The sequence below is a fragment of the Crotalus tigris genome, unplaced genomic scaffold, assembly GCF_016545835.1.
Source record: "Crotalus tigris isolate CLP2741 ecotype Arizona unplaced genomic scaffold, ASM1654583v1 scf7180000018884.865410, whole genome shotgun sequence".
In the NCBI taxonomy this organism is placed as follows: domain Eukaryota; kingdom Metazoa; phylum Chordata; class Lepidosauria; order Squamata; family Viperidae; genus Crotalus; species Crotalus tigris.
This window is the reverse complement of record NW_024097256.1, coordinates 723,912-738,905: the sequence shown is the minus strand read 5'-3', so window position 1 is coordinate 738,905 and position 14,994 is coordinate 723,912. Positions and strand designations below refer to the sequence as shown.

At 48.9% G+C, this 14,994-nt stretch overlaps 1 protein-coding gene across 2 annotated transcripts in view; it reads left to right on the top strand.

The window, feature by feature from the left end:
- The first annotated feature begins 12,065 nt into the window (after window positions 1-12,065).
- Window positions 12,066-14,994, top strand: part of MAN1C1 (mannosidase alpha class 1C member 1) — a 180,927-nt gene continuing 177,998 nt past the window's right edge. Inside the window, exon 1 of one of the 2 annotated variants that reach the window (XM_039357248.1) lies at window positions 12,066-14,290. In XM_039357248.1, the coding sequence (XP_039213182.1) occupies window positions 13,784-14,290 (507 nt within the window). In that variant the 5' untranslated portion in view covers window positions 12,066-13,783. The remainder of the gene's footprint in view (window positions 14,291-14,994) is intronic. The other variant, XM_039357249.1, reaches the window with a different exon arrangement.

Genomic DNA, 14,994 nt, shown 5'->3' with positions numbered 1-14,994 from the left:
AGGTCCATTAGGCCACTGCTGGCGCCTGGAGCAGCAGCCCCACCCAGCACAAAGGAGGTGAAGCAGCTGGCTAGCAAGCTTGAGTACAGGTGGTGGACCATGCCCCCATGAGCTCGCTGGTGTCTGTGTACGGGGGCTGATGGTGTCAGGCAGCAGCCCCCCCGCCTTGCCTTGCCCCACAGCAATGGCACCCCCGCCCTACCCCCAGCCTCACCCCCTAGGACAAGCCTTCTGCCCACTGCCCCACCCACCAGAGACCCCCCTGGATCTCCCTCATTCCTGCCCAGCCCCCACAGGCATCCCCCACACGAGCAACATCAAGGTGGCCATGCCCACCACAGCCACGCTCACTCAGTCTGCCAAGTCCACCACACCCACGCCCACCCCCCCTGAGGGCACCACAATGCTGATGCGGCCCTGGCACTTTGTGATAAATAAGTGGGTTTGGGGTTGCAGTTTGGGCCCTCGGTCTCTAAAAGGTTTGCCATCACTGGGCTAAGAGAAGTGTATTCAACCTGATGCCCATGGTTGCTAATATAGCCAGCTTCACCTGACCTCTGTCTCTGCCAGGTGCATGTGTGTACACAAATCATTAAAAAGCAACTCTGGCATGCTGCAAAGGGCCTGCCTTTAATATCATTTTTATTAGGCTTCATAGTCATTAGAAAAATTATATATAAACAAATCACTGCAGTTGTTACTGTTAAGCAAATCCAGGTTTTTCCCCCTCGAGTTTGCTTGTCAGAACCTGGCTGGGAAGGTTACAAACGGTGATCAGGACACTGCAGCCGTCATAAATACGTGCCGGTTGCCAAGCACACAAAATCTCATCATGTGACTATGGGGATGCTGCCACACTTGTAAGTGCAAGGACCAATCGAAAGTGACTTTTTAGTGTCCTTGCAACTTTGAATGGTTGCTAAACGAATGGTTGTAAGTTAAGGATGACCAGTAATGAGTTGTAACTTCATTATTATTATTTTTTTGGAAGGGTGCCTAAAGTGGAGGTTTTTGGAAACAATCTGAATGGTCTGTAGATGGTGTCATAGCCCAGTCCCAATACTTTTTCTTTCCTCAAATGATTTGTGAATTTGTGCTCTTCTCTATGGCAGTCTTTACGTGAGGGTGTTTATGACATTGAATGCCTGCCAGTGATGGGCATTGCGACATATACTCCCAAGAGTTAAAATACGTTGCCAGTCACTATGCTGGGGAAGATCCATAGCTTAATGGGATTGCAAATCTGCTTTGCATGCAGAAATTTTCAGGTTCATTTTGGGGAATCTTCAGGGATGGTTAGAAACAGCTATCTCAGTTCAGAAGATGCTAGCTTGGCCAAGGCAAAAGGATCCACAGAGGAAGAAAGCCTTACTCATCAGCAAGTCCCTTCTTAAGAACAGTTCAGTGACTTTTCTGTGGCTGAGCTTGGGTGGACCTATGAGAACTCCATATTAAAACTTTTTGGTCTCGTAACAGCCCTTGCTTTATTGGCTTTGATCCTTTTTTGAGCTTTACCTTAGATCAGTCGGGATCCCATTTGGGGTCGAACAACCATTTCACGGGGGTGGCCAAACAACGCAGTCCGCCATTTCCCCCCTTAGCTGTGCTACTCCCTTTTATTCTATTGGCTTTTGAAAGCCAATAGAATAGACTCTCTTGAATAGAGTCTAATTCTATTGGCTTTCAAAGCCAATAGGAATTGTCCAGGCTGTCTCTGCCCTGCTGAGCCCGCCAAAAGTCCCATTCTGCAAACAGTGCTGCACCAGTTGAGTAGTCCTCGACTTACGACCGGTTGAGTAGTCTTCGACCTACGACCGGTTGGGGGTCGCGGCATTAAAAAGGTTGAGAACCACTGCCTTAGATCTTATCTTGGTCAAACATTTGCAGCTTCACCTCAAACTGGACAGGAAGAGTCACTCAAAACACAATGGTTGCGGTTAGATAGTAAACACAACCAGGCTATCTAATGGCTTCTTCTGATTTGTTTTTTCTTTGTCAGTAAGCCTCTGAAATGTACTTTCCTCCTTCCTTGTTGCTACTACTGGATGTGGGAGGAACATACCTCTGATACTGAGATAGTCCTCCTGCAACAAAGAGAAGAATTAGGGGCGACATCATAGATGTCTTTTGGTACATAAGGGGCTACCACAGAGAGAAGGGGATTGACTTATTCTCCAAAGCATCTGAGGGCAGCATAAGAACTAATAGGTGGAAGCTTGTTAAAGAGAGAGCCGATCTGGAACTAAGAAACTTCCCGACAGTGAGGACAATTAACCAGCCTTCCGGAGTTGTGGGTGATCCATCACTAGAGGCTTTCAAGAAAAATTGGACAACCATTTGTCCAGGATGATACAGTTTTCCTGCTATAGGGAGAATCCCCCCCTACCCCCCCTATAAGAAAGCCCCCATATTAGCAAAGTAATGCCCCCCACCCCTGGAAAAGGCTCCCCTGAAGTAAAACCACTCAAGGGGCAGGCCCCGTGAATGGATATTTAGTTTCACAAACTGTTCCATTCACAAAACACCTTCAGCTACAGCCTCCACAGAAGGCTGGAATTGATCAGATTAAAAAGCAGAGAGAAAAAAGACACCTAAAATCTGCATTCCTCCACCAGACCCCAAGGACAAGGTGTGATCTCCCAACCACTATAGAAACCAAGCCACCACAATCAGAACAACCAAAGACACACATTTGAAACTATTGCCCAACAAGCCCAGAAATCTAAATCACAAAGCCCCAAAATCATATAAAAACCCATCTGCTCTCCAGGCTATTTTGTCAGCCACCCCAGAAACATGCTGCTGTCACTGTTGTTTCTGGCTACCAAATAATGTATCTTCCTGCAGCCTGCTTCCAATAGCTTTTTTTTTTTTTTTTTTAGTATCTTGGAACCAGATTAAATTTTACTTTCAACACTGCCATGGGCAGGGGGTTGGACCAGAAGACCTCCAAGGTCTGTTCCAGTCCTGTGATTCTGTGTTTCTATATTTCTAGGTCTAGATCTGGATTTGTACAACCTGCTGGCCTTAGTATTAATGGGGATGTGTGTTTTTTACATGCATCTGGCCTGTTTGTTTAATTTATAGTGCAGTATGTATGTGAACCCGAATTGTGAGTTATTTAAGTTAACTCGGTGGCTTGAAGAAGACCAGCCCTGTATATGAATGCACCAGAACGTCTTCTGAGGGACTGAACTGCAGAAAAGGCATATACACCTGCTGAAGAAGACCTTACATTTGAACCAATTGGTTGATGCTCCTTGATTCCCCTCAAAGTTTCCAAATTGCTTGCTTTCCTCAATTACTAGGGGAGGTTTCTGCCTTTCTGTTCCTGCTTCTGCTATGTTCTTTCCTCAGGTTTTGGCTGCCATCTTGACTTTTTTGATCCTCCCCTCCCCTCCTGGGACATCTCAAGTTCACTGAAGCTTGATTGGGCAAATATAATGAGGGAAGCCTCTTAAGGACTCTGAGCAACGTTTTTTTTTTTTAATTCTAGCCTCGTCCTTGGCTCACCTTTCAAAAAGCAAATTATCTCCATTGAGAATATTGCTATTTCTCCTCCCTGCCTGGAATATAATTACTACTTGGGCCAAAAATCAAGGATGTAGAACACATCAGTCACATCACATTTCTAGCTAGAACCATGGTTTATGAAGAAGCTTATTGGGTCAGACTAGCTAGCCCAGGGGTAGGCAACCTTGGCTCTTTTATGACTCCTGGACTTCAACTCCCAGAATTCCTGAGCCAGCCATGCTGAGGGGAAAGGGAGAGGTTTCTAAGCTGAGCCATGCTGGCTCAGAAATTCTGGGAGTTGAAGTCCACGAGTCATAAAAGAGCCAAGGTTGCCTACCCCTGAGCTAGCCAATATTTCCTTCTCTTTAGAAAACCACAGGGAAGCAAACTAGGTTAGTGAGGCATGTGAGCCAAACTGTCTTGCACCCATATTGGAGAATTCAATCTTCAGAAGGTCTATTCTTCTTTTTAACGGCTATTTGATAAATAAAACCTTGTATAGAAGACTTTGGGGATACAAAAGGCTTGATATGCTGATTTGTGGTTCTGTCTAAACACACTGCATTTTTTATTGCTTGAGGATGTTTTAATTGCTTTAATGGCTGTTGGCCTTCAGTGGGTTTTAACTTATTGCCCGGAACAGACTTGAGTTCTTTATCTTCAAAGGAAAGGCAGATAATAAATGAATGCCCGTAAGGTGAACACAACAGATATAAGCACAAAAACCCTTCTCTCAAGCTAAGATAAAAATAATGTAAGGAACTTAAAGTTTCATAGATAAAACACCTTTAACAAATCTTTGAAATCTTAATTTCTGCTCTCTTGCACTCTTGGGATTAAAATCCCTTTGGCCTCCCTTCACTTTTTTCTCTATAAGTATGAGAAGTCTTATTGAGAAAGACTGAAAAATAGTGTTTCGCTAGTTATCTCCTTATCAACCTAGATTGTGTTCACCCAACCCAGTCAAAATCTAGATAGTTGTACATCACTTAGCATGTTACATGAACCCAACCTGTGTGGTTTGTAAGTTATAGTTTATGATTTAGTGATTGGTGACTTGAGCTAATTGTAATTTATTCAACAAATGATGAATACAGAGGTCCCTAACCTTTTGGGCACCAGGGACTGGTGCCATGGAGAAAGATTTTTCCACAGACCAGAAAGGGTGTGGTTGTGAATACTGCCTGCATCCTGAGGATGGAGCTTTGCTTGTTTGTGCGGCCCACTTGCTGACACGTTGCGGACCTGTGCTGGTCCACCGACCGGGGCTTGGGGACCCCTGACTTAATGTGTAAAAGCAGCTATGCTATATAAAAGTCAATGTGTCTTCTTCAAGAGACAAAGGCTGAAGTCGCCCCCCCCCATGTGTCTTGCATAGGAAATATTTCCTATTTCAGATCTTTTATTTCCATGCACAAAAATGGAAACCTTTGGAATTATCCACAATGGAGGAATGAAGATCATGGAAGTTGAAGAATTGTCATCTTTCTGTCAGCTCTAGAAGTCCAGAGATAAAAAGTAGGAATTTGTTAAATTTATATTGCAAGAAAGTACATATAGTACTTCTTCCTTTTATTTTCCTCAGAATAAAAGCCCTGTGAAATAGGTTGAACTGGGAGGAAAGGATTGATCCAAAGTCTCCCAGAGAATCTCCATTGCTGAGGGGCGGGCATTTAAACCTGGAAGTCCCTTACTCCTAATTTAACATCTTAATTATAGCAACAGGCTCCTTCTGTTTGTTGGCTTAGTCTGTGTATACACATGGAAACCAAGGTTTTCATAAAGGATCCTCTTGGACTTTCTTCATAAGTAAATTGTAAATGGTTAGGCCAGGGGTCTTCAAACATGGCCCTTTTATGACTTGTGGACTTCAACTCCCAGAATTCCTCAGCAGGCATGCCTGGCTGAGGAATTCTGGGAGTTGAAGTCCACAAGTCATAAAAGGGCCACGTTTGAAGACCCCTGGGTTAGGCAGTGTTTCTCAATCTTGGTGATTTTAAGATGGGTGGACTTCAACTCCCAGAATTCCCCAGCTGGTTGAAGTCCACCTATTTTAAAGTCACCAAGGCTGAGAAACATCAAGTTAAGGTATAAATGGAATGTCCCTGATTTGTATATGACTATTGGATTCTACTTTATCCCTTTGAAGATGGATCGCATTTGTTTCCTCTCCAGTCACTTGGTTCTTTGCTGCATCTCTGGGATTCCTCGAAGTTAATACAGAAAGGAGCATCCACTAATTCTTTAAGTATTCTAGGATGTCTTTCAACTAGCCCAGGAGATTTAAACTCATTTAAAGTACAAATAAAGTACTCCTTGACTGGATTTTTATCAATCTCAAGCTTTAATCCTGCCACTTCAGCAGGCTTTTCTCGATTTTCCTGGTGCCACAAAAAATTTTTTTGTATTGCCTGAACCAAAATGAGAACACAGTATTCCTCTTTGCCTTTTTTCTTTTTTTTTGATATTTGTTAGTATTTTAATATCTTCACTAAGCAATTGGTATATTTTCCCCTTCTCTTTATTCTGAATATATAGAACAATAGAAAGAAGATCTTTCTATTGCTGTAAACACTCTAATTTATTAATATTTATTTATTATTTTTTTATGCTGCCACCTCTGTACTTCTAATTACCCCTCTCTATTCTTCCTCGATGATTTGTCTGTTTCTATGGGTCCCTTTTATGCCTCGGTTTTTCATCAAGGATTTTGCGTAGCTCCATTGGGTTCTTCTAGGTCAGTGGTTCTCAACCTTTTTAATGCCGTGACCTCCAACTGGTCGTAAGTCGAGGACTACCCAACCGGTCGTAAGTCGAGGACTTTCCCTACCCGGGAGCGCCGTGCATGCGTGGTGCCGCCCCCTGCGCCAGCCGAGGCGTAGCTGGCAAACGGCAGAGACGGAGCAGGTCGACCACCGGCTGGACCACTAGCTGGCCCAGCCCAAGGGAGGTAAGGCACCCGCCAGGCCCCACGCGCGCCAGCAACCCTCCCTGCACCCGCCAGTCTCCCACCTCCCACCCCTGGCCCTCTTTTACTTACATTTTTTAGTAGTTGCTCAGCAGGGAGGGGTGGAAACTTCCAGACAGCTCGCCTTCGCTGCAGACAACTTGCAGCACCGTTTGCAGAATGGGACTTTTGGTGGGCTCAGCAGGGCAGAGACAGCCTGGACAATTCCTATTGGCTTTTGAAAGCCAATAGAATTAGACTCTATTCAAGAGAGTCTACTCTATTGGCTTTCAAAAGCCAATAGAATAAAAGGGAGTAGCGCAGCTAAGGAAAAGGGAGGAAAAAATGGCGGACTGTGTTGTTTGGCGACCCCCGTGAAATGGTCGTTCGACCCCAAATGGGGTCCCGATCCACAGGTTGAGAACCGCTGTTCTAGGTTCTCCATTTCTTCTTCCGCCCTCCCCATTGGATTTGTTCTTAGTTGTGCTTTGGTATTTCCTTTTTAAGATATTCCTACCCGTCTTGAGATTCTTTTCTAATACTGAGAGCACTTTGTGAATGAACGGAGAATATCTGAGGAACTAAAAGAGGAGATGGTAAGCAATCTTATCAGTTTGACTTACTGGAAAGTTTTGGATTGACCACACCTTCCTTAATTATGATATATATTCTCTTAATTCTTAAGCATGTCCAGGGACACTAAAGCAGTGATGGGATTCAGCCAGTTCGCACCACTTTGGCAGAACCGGCAGCTAATTTTTTGTTGCCCAGGCCCAGAATGGACTTCCGGAAGCGGCATCCACACAGAGAACCAGATGTTCACATGTTTGAATCCCACCACTGCACTAAAGCAGGGCTTTTCAACCTTTTCACCCATTGTACTGCTTTTAGAATATGGCAATATCCAAGTACCACCAGTCGCCTAGCAAGGTGTCAAAAACTTGATGAGTCCCCCCAAAAGGAAAAAAGTGATGAAGTACAGGTAGTCCTCGACTTACAACAGTTCGCTTAGTGACTGTTCGAAGTTACAATGGCACTGAAAAAAGTGCCCCCCCAAGCCACAGCCGAGCAAGACACCTGCCTGCCCACCCGGTGGCGCTCTTCCTCGTATCCGAGGTTTTCATTGTTATGAGCATTTCTGTTGAGGATTTGCAGGGGAGGTGGGGTGGGGTGGGGTGTGTTTGGTTTTTATTCCCCCCATCTGCTGGGTGGTTGCATCAGGTTTTGGTCACTTCACATGACCCTGGGACACTGTGACCATCATAAATATGAATCAGTTGCCAAGCATCTGAATGTAAATCACAAGACCCTGGAGAGGCTGCAACATTCCATCTGATCGGCGCTTTTTCTGGGCTCAACAGAAGCACCAGGATCAGCGTCGAGCTCCAGCTGAACCCTGACAGTCCTGAAGAAGCACTGATCCTGGCACTTCCGCTGAGCCCCGACAGCCCTGCAGCTCCAGCCATCTCTCGCCATCGGTTCAGCTCATTCCCCTCCCCTGCTACCACTTTTCTAGGATGGTCGCATACCACTTGCCAGGTGCCAATGTACCACAGGTGCTACCCGTACCACTGGTTGAAAAGCCCTGCAGTAAAGTATATGAATCAGAGAGGTTCCCTGTTTAGACAGACAGATAGAGAGAAAGAACTTTATTTCAGTCACTGGCCAATAAAAGTACAATCGATAAAATGAATAACACACAAACTATCCCCTAACAAAAACTACAGGTAGTCTTTGACTTACAACAGTTCATTTAGTGACCGTTCGAAGTTACAACAGCAGTGAAAAAGGTGACTTATGACCGTTTTTCACATTTATGACCATTGCAGCATCCCCACGGTCATGTGATTTATATTTGGATGCTGAACAACTGGTTCATATTTATGACAGTGGTAGCATCCCAGGGTCATGTGATCCCCTTTTGGGACCTCCTGATAAGCAAAGCCAATGGGAAAACCAGATCCACTTAACAGCTGTGTTACTAACTTAACAACTGCAGGGATTCACTTAACAACTTTGGCAAGAAAGGTTGTAAAATGGAGCAAACTTCACTTAGCAAATATCTCCCTCAGCAACAAAACTTTTGGGCTCAATTGTGGTCATACTTTGAGGACTACCTGTACCGTATTAGCAACTATTTGTGAAAGAAGCTTACACATAATGTAGCAACACATTCCTACTTTTAGAGAAATAAATCTATCTTGATTATTTAGCAGGGAGTGCAAATAAAAACTGCCAGAGTGTCCCTGATATTTAAAATAAAAGAGGGGTAATCAGCTGGTGGTGAATGTCCCAGTACAGAAGAATAAGCGTTGCAGTTTCTATGGTATCCATATCACAGGGGCAGTATCTGGGTTTCTCTATATTTCCCTAGCCGGATAGCTGTGGGGAGAACGCTAAATTGGGTTGAAGATAAATCTCTACTAAATTTGCGATATGATATAAATGAGGTTGGTTTAGACATTAAAATTCGGTTATTTGCAATTATATAGCAAGAGAAAGCAGCAATTTCTGTTTGATCTTCTATATCTCAGATCCTTTGCCTTAGAATTGATCTACCTGGATCTGACTTTGATACCCTATTTATGTTCTCATGTACCAAACAGGTAAGTATGCCTGACTGGATGATAGATCCTATGTTCCATCTGTCTTGCGTTTAACATCTTCCAATGGTATCCAAAGAGTGGTTCTCAGCAGAACCACTGAATTATCCACTACAGAAGAAGTCGGAAAATCCACAAATAGATTTAATTACTCAACCAAACTATTTTGTCTCCATTTCTGTCCATCACACTGTGTTTCCCTCTTTGCATGTTTATTTCTGGAGTTGTAGATACCCGGTTGTTGTTTTTTACCTCCAATGTCTATTATGTTTTATTTCCCTTCAAAGCATTTCTTTTCATTCCATTAAAAATAAATTTCACAGCACAGCAAGGTGTTAGTTTTTATTTGCCCTTTTAATGTTTCTTCTTTTGGCATGACTAGTCATCTTTTGCAAATACAATATGCCTTTATTTACCCCTTTTTGAATTTTATATAGATTCCTCCTGGATTGACTTTAAACCATAAAAGGGTTCTCCATTAGCCACCTTATTTATTTTAAATTTAGTGTTTACCTTAATACCAGTGATCTATCCTTTAAAAAAACCTTTAATTTTAGAATCATTTTGAACTCTTCATTTAAATAGCAACTTCTGTTGTGTGCATTGTCATCCCAGTCAGCAAGCTTTTCTATTTATGGACTGACTTGTGTTTCCATTTTTTAATTTCTGCAAATAACTCCTTAGTTGAAGTGTCTGTTTATTTTAGCTTGAAAGTCACAGCATTTATTTCTAATTTATTTCTGCTTTAAAATACCTGGTTGGATCCAGGATTGGACTGTTAAGAGGAATTAAGCTTGATCTCACCACTCTGCCTTTATGCTCATTGGATAAATAGCTAGCAAGTCTGCTCAACCAGGAACAGGCTGTATGTGACATTTCAAATGTGGTGCACTACAACATCCCTAGGAAACATCACCTACAGTTATGGACAGTGAGGTTCATAAACCAGCCACATCTGGAATTGTTTGCTTCTATATATGTATTTATTGTATTTACATGCCATTGAATCATATAGAATTGCGTGTGTAAGCCTAGTTTCTGATAATTTTGCCATTATTTTAAATTCATGCATGTATGGTCTTTATCTAGATCTAATTCTTAGTTGTGTTAATCCTCCGAGTACACTTGGAATACTGCATCCAGTTTTGGTCACCACGATGTAAAAAAGATGTTGAGACTCTAGAAAGAGTACAGAGAAACGCAACAAAGATGATTAGGGGACTGGAGGCTAAAACATATAAGGAACGGTTGCTGGAATTGGGTATGTCTAGTTAGTAGTTTAATGAAGAGAAGGACGAGGGGGGACATTATAGCAGTGTTCCAGTATCTCAGGGGCTGCCACAAAGAAGAGGGAGTCAAGCTATTCTCCAAAGCATCCAAAGGCAAGACAAGAAGCAACGGATGGAAACTAATCAAGGAGAGAAGCAACCTAGAACTAAGGAGAAACTTCCTGACAGTGAGAACAATTAACCAGTGGAACAACCTGCCTCCAGAAGCGGTGAATGCTCCAACACTAGAAGTTTTTATGAAGAGACTGGACAGCCATTTGTCTGAAATGGTATAGGGTTTCCTGCCGGAGCAGGGGGTTGGAGTAGATGACCTCCAAGGTCCCTTCCAACTTTATTATTATTATAAGTTGCTCAGCTTTTGATCAGTGATTGAAGTGCTACATAAGCCTAGTTAAAATTAATAAATTCTTTAAATCAGACGTGTCAAACTCGTGACGTCACGTGACATTGCACAACATATCGGGACAGTTTTGCCATTGCCGGCAACGGAGTGGGCGCAGCTTCTGTGTGACGCGTCCGGCCTACAGGCCGGTAGTTTGACCCTCCTGCAAATCATAGTGGCTGGCTGCTGAGTGGGTTTTCTTTTTATGGTTACCTGACGGATACACATACTCTATGACTTACAGCCACCTGGTTAGCGACTTTTCAAAGTTAGAACGGCACTAAAAAAAGTAACTTACAACTGGTCCTTGCGTAACTGTTGCAACATCCCTACAGTTCATCGAAATTTGGGCAACCGGCATGTATTTACGTGTTCTGTCCCGGGAACACATGCTTACCATTTGCAACTTCCCAGTTGACTTCTGGGAAATAAGATTCTCTTTTCCCTTAACAACTGGGGTGATTCACTTAACAACATGTTGTAAAATCAGGTGCAACTCACTTAACCAGCTTGCTTAGTAACAGAAATTCTGATTCCAGTTGTGATCATAAGTCAAGGACTACCGCTACCTGTAGTTATACTGGCTTGGATTACTATCGTCAAACTAGTTGGTCGGACTTTAGTAAAAAGCTGCAGGTCCAGAAGAGCCCTTAGTAACCAGTTTGGAACTGTTACTAGGACAAGAGCATGGCTGTGTCCATTGAGTCATCGGGAGTAAAGTGCAAGGCAGAGATTTGAATGATTTGCAACAGGGGTCTCTAACCGTGGCAATCCCAAGCAGGGGGACCAGCCCCTGGGGATTCTGGGAGTCGTAGTTCCAATTCGTTTGGGGGACACCGACAGGCAAGGCAGGCTTATATAACACAAGAAATGCATTGGCCGTTCAAGAGCAGCGAGCAGCGCTGCTGTTTTTAACAGTCACGTGGTCTTAACGGGGGGGGGGGAGGAGAGAATATCCATCCACGCGTTGAAACAAGCACGTATCTTCCTCCCGCAGCGCTTCAGCATCTTTTACCACGACCTCCTTCCTCCTCCCCCCCCCCGCGGGCTCCTTTCTCCCTCTCCATCGAGCCGCAGCACGTCCAGCCAATCAGAACCGCGGCTTCGGTAGCCCATCGCGTTCCCCCCCCCCCCGGGCCTCTGATAAACAAAAACGGGCGGAGGAGGGGCTGGCGCTAGAGCCCCCGCCGCGAAGCTCCGCCCCCGAGGGCGGAGTCCGGCTGGAACGGGCCCATTGAAGGGAGTTAGAAGCGCGAAGAGGCCGGGCGGCCGGAGGCGGGGCTTGGGGGGGAAAGGCGGGGCCAGGACAGGGAGGCGGGGCGGAGCCGCTGTCGCAGTCGAACCCAGCTGCAGTTGGTGCGGTTGGCCGTCGGTCGCCTCTGCCCGAGGCTTGCTGGACGCGATGCCGCCTGAGAGCGGCGCCCCGGGGCTGGCGCGTTAGGGCAAGACGGGGCTGCGGCTGCGGCGCCTTCCCTTTGCCCGGCCGGCCGGCGGGGGCAGCTTCCATCAGGCCCGCCGCCTTCCTCCGCAGAACAGTCCGGTGGAAAGAGCAGCCCCTCCCGGCGCCTTCACGGCCACCGGGAGCCCTTGGCCGTCTGCGGCGAGGACACGCCGGCTCTCCCGCCGCGCTCGCCCATCGGGGGCGTCCCAAGAGCGGAGGGGGAGAAGACATCCAGCCGCGGGCGGTTTCTGAGACTTCGACGCCCGCCCGAGCGAGACCGGCGATGGATGCTCAGCCACCGAGCGCGGGGCGCCTCATTCCCCCCCATCTTCCCCAGCGCCGCGGCGGAGCCTAGTGCCAGGCGGGAGACCCCGGACCCTCTCCGCGGCTTCCGACTCTCTTCCTCCCCCCCCCCCCATGAGCGAGGAAGGGGAAAAAGTTGGGAGCCGTTTCTTCTTCGGGGGGGAGGAGCCACCGAAGTCGGAAAGCGAGTGATCGGGGAGCCAAAGAAAACCACAGGCGGACGATTCAAAGCCGACTCCGGCCCGGACTGGCGTCCCTGCGGGGCCGGCCGGCGAATCTGGCCTCAGGCCAAGCGGGGATGCCTCCCCTCCCGAGAGGCCGGCGGGATCGGGGCCGCCGCTGAACGCTCCCGCGTGTCGCCCTGCGTGGCTCTCCTCCTCCTCCCGCGCCTGGGTGGAGCCTCCCCTTCGCCGGCGGGAGGAGGCGGATGCTCGGCTTCTCCCTAAACAGCCGGCTGAGTATCGCCGGGAGGAGCCGCGAGGGGAAGCCACGAGGATGCCGCTGGGGGCCGGCCTGAGCTGGGGCTGAGTCCGGGCAGGGGGCGGACCGACGTGGATGGAGAGAGGGACTGTCGCGTGGCTGGGCGGCGGGGGGCGCCAGGCGGCACGCCCCGACCCCTGGCGCTGAGCGAGCAGCTCCGGCTCTTCCTCCAGAAATGCTGCATCATGAACCCGCCGACGATCCCGCTCTGAGCCCCAAGCGGCCGGAGAGCGGCTCCCCCGGCGCCCGCTAGCAGCGGTGGGGACGGGCCGAGGAGGACAGGGAGGCGCGGCCAGAGGGAGACGCTCCGACCCCCCGCCCTGCCTCTATCCGGCCGGGGTCTCGGTCGCAAGACGGCGATGCTTCGGCTGTAGATTCCGGGCAGGGAGGGGAATTCCGGGTCCCCGAAGAAGAGCAAAGTGCCTGCAAAGCGGAGGGAGGGGAAGAGGAGGAGGAAGAGGACTCGCCCCTCCCCGCCTTCTCCCTCGGAGCATCTCACCCGACAACTCCTCAACTTCTCATCCAGTCGCCGGAGCCGCTTCTCCGGGGCGGCGAGAACTTCTTCTCGGTCCGTACGCGCTCGTGGCTGGCTCTGGCGTTTGCGCGGCGAGTTCAGACGAACGGGAGACGACACGCGTCAAGCTAACTAGCCGCGGCTGAAGTCGCCGAGCGCCGGGACGCTCGCAAAGCCCGAGACGGGGATAAAAGCGACTCCGGCGAGGTTCTTCCGTCGGCTTCGGAAGAGCCGTCCGCCTCGCCCGGGGCGCCTGGTGCTGCTGCGTGGCCGCCGGAGGGGGCCCCTTGGCCGGCTCTCGCGGAGCGCCCATGCTGCTGCCGCGGAAGTGGCCGGGCTGGCCGCCGTCGGCGCTGCGGCTGCCGCAGAAGTTCCTTTTCCTGCTCTTCCTCTCGGGCCTGCTCACGCTCTGCTTCGGCGCCCTCTTCTTGCTGCCCGACTCCTCCCGCGTCAAGCGCCTCTTCATGCCCCGCCACGGCGGAGCCGAGCTGGAAGCGCCCCGCAGCCCCCCGCCGGGAGCCGGCCTGGCCCGCCACCTGCCCGCCAACGCCAGCCCGCCCGCGCCGCCGCCGCCGCCCTCCCGCCGCCTCCGGGACCCCGCCGAGCTCCCGCCCGGAGCGCACTCGGATCCGGCCTCCCGACGGACCCTCCCGCCCGGCGAGCAGAGCGCCTCGGCGCCTCCCTTGCAGCAGACGCGCGCCCCGTTCCGCTTCGACTACGCGGCGTTCCGGCGGCGCCTCCGCCACCCGCTGCTGGGCGGCAGCAGAGGCGGCACCGAGGAGCCCGACACCCGCGCCCGGCGGCTGAAGATCAAGGAGGTGAGTCGGGACGGCAGCCCCGCCCGAGGCCCCGTGCGGGGCTCCTCGGCGCCTTCCTGGGGCGTCCGGCCGCCTCTCGCCCAGCCCGCCGCGCCTCTTTCGGGGAAGTTCCAGGCTCGGCTGGTTCGCCGCTCGCCTGCTCTGCAGAGCCCCCCGCTGCGGTTGGCGAGCGTGATTTGGGGGAAGCCGTGGGCGCGTTGGTGCGTGGAGCAGAGCGCAACTGAGTGCACGCAACACCTGTGTGCGTGTGAATGCATGAATGCCTTTGAAGGGGTTTAGTTTGCCGGAGTTCCCTTCCCCGCACGTTGGTTTATGTTCGTCAATGTGGGTTTTCCACCGGTGTAGAATCTCGGTTCGAGGCACTAAAACTCGGCCCGGATTGAATCGGCGGCTACAATATTCTCGTTCAGGGCTTTTGCAAAACCTGCTCCGTTGCTTGGTTCTCTGTTTTATGTGGGCTGTTTTATGTGGCTTCTGCCGTGGTAGTGTGTTGGTCTTTAAATAAGTTGAGAATTAATTTGGACCACTGGGAAGGGCAGCTTCTGATGGTGTTGCTTGTCAAAATGTATTCTGCTTCATATCCATCTTAATTGATTTCTGTGTTGTTGTAGTTCTTTGAGTAAGAAAATAAAAGGTGATGGGAAAAGAGTTGCAAGCAGATGGTGATGTGGTCTAAATAAATCTCCATAGGATTCTCTAAAAAA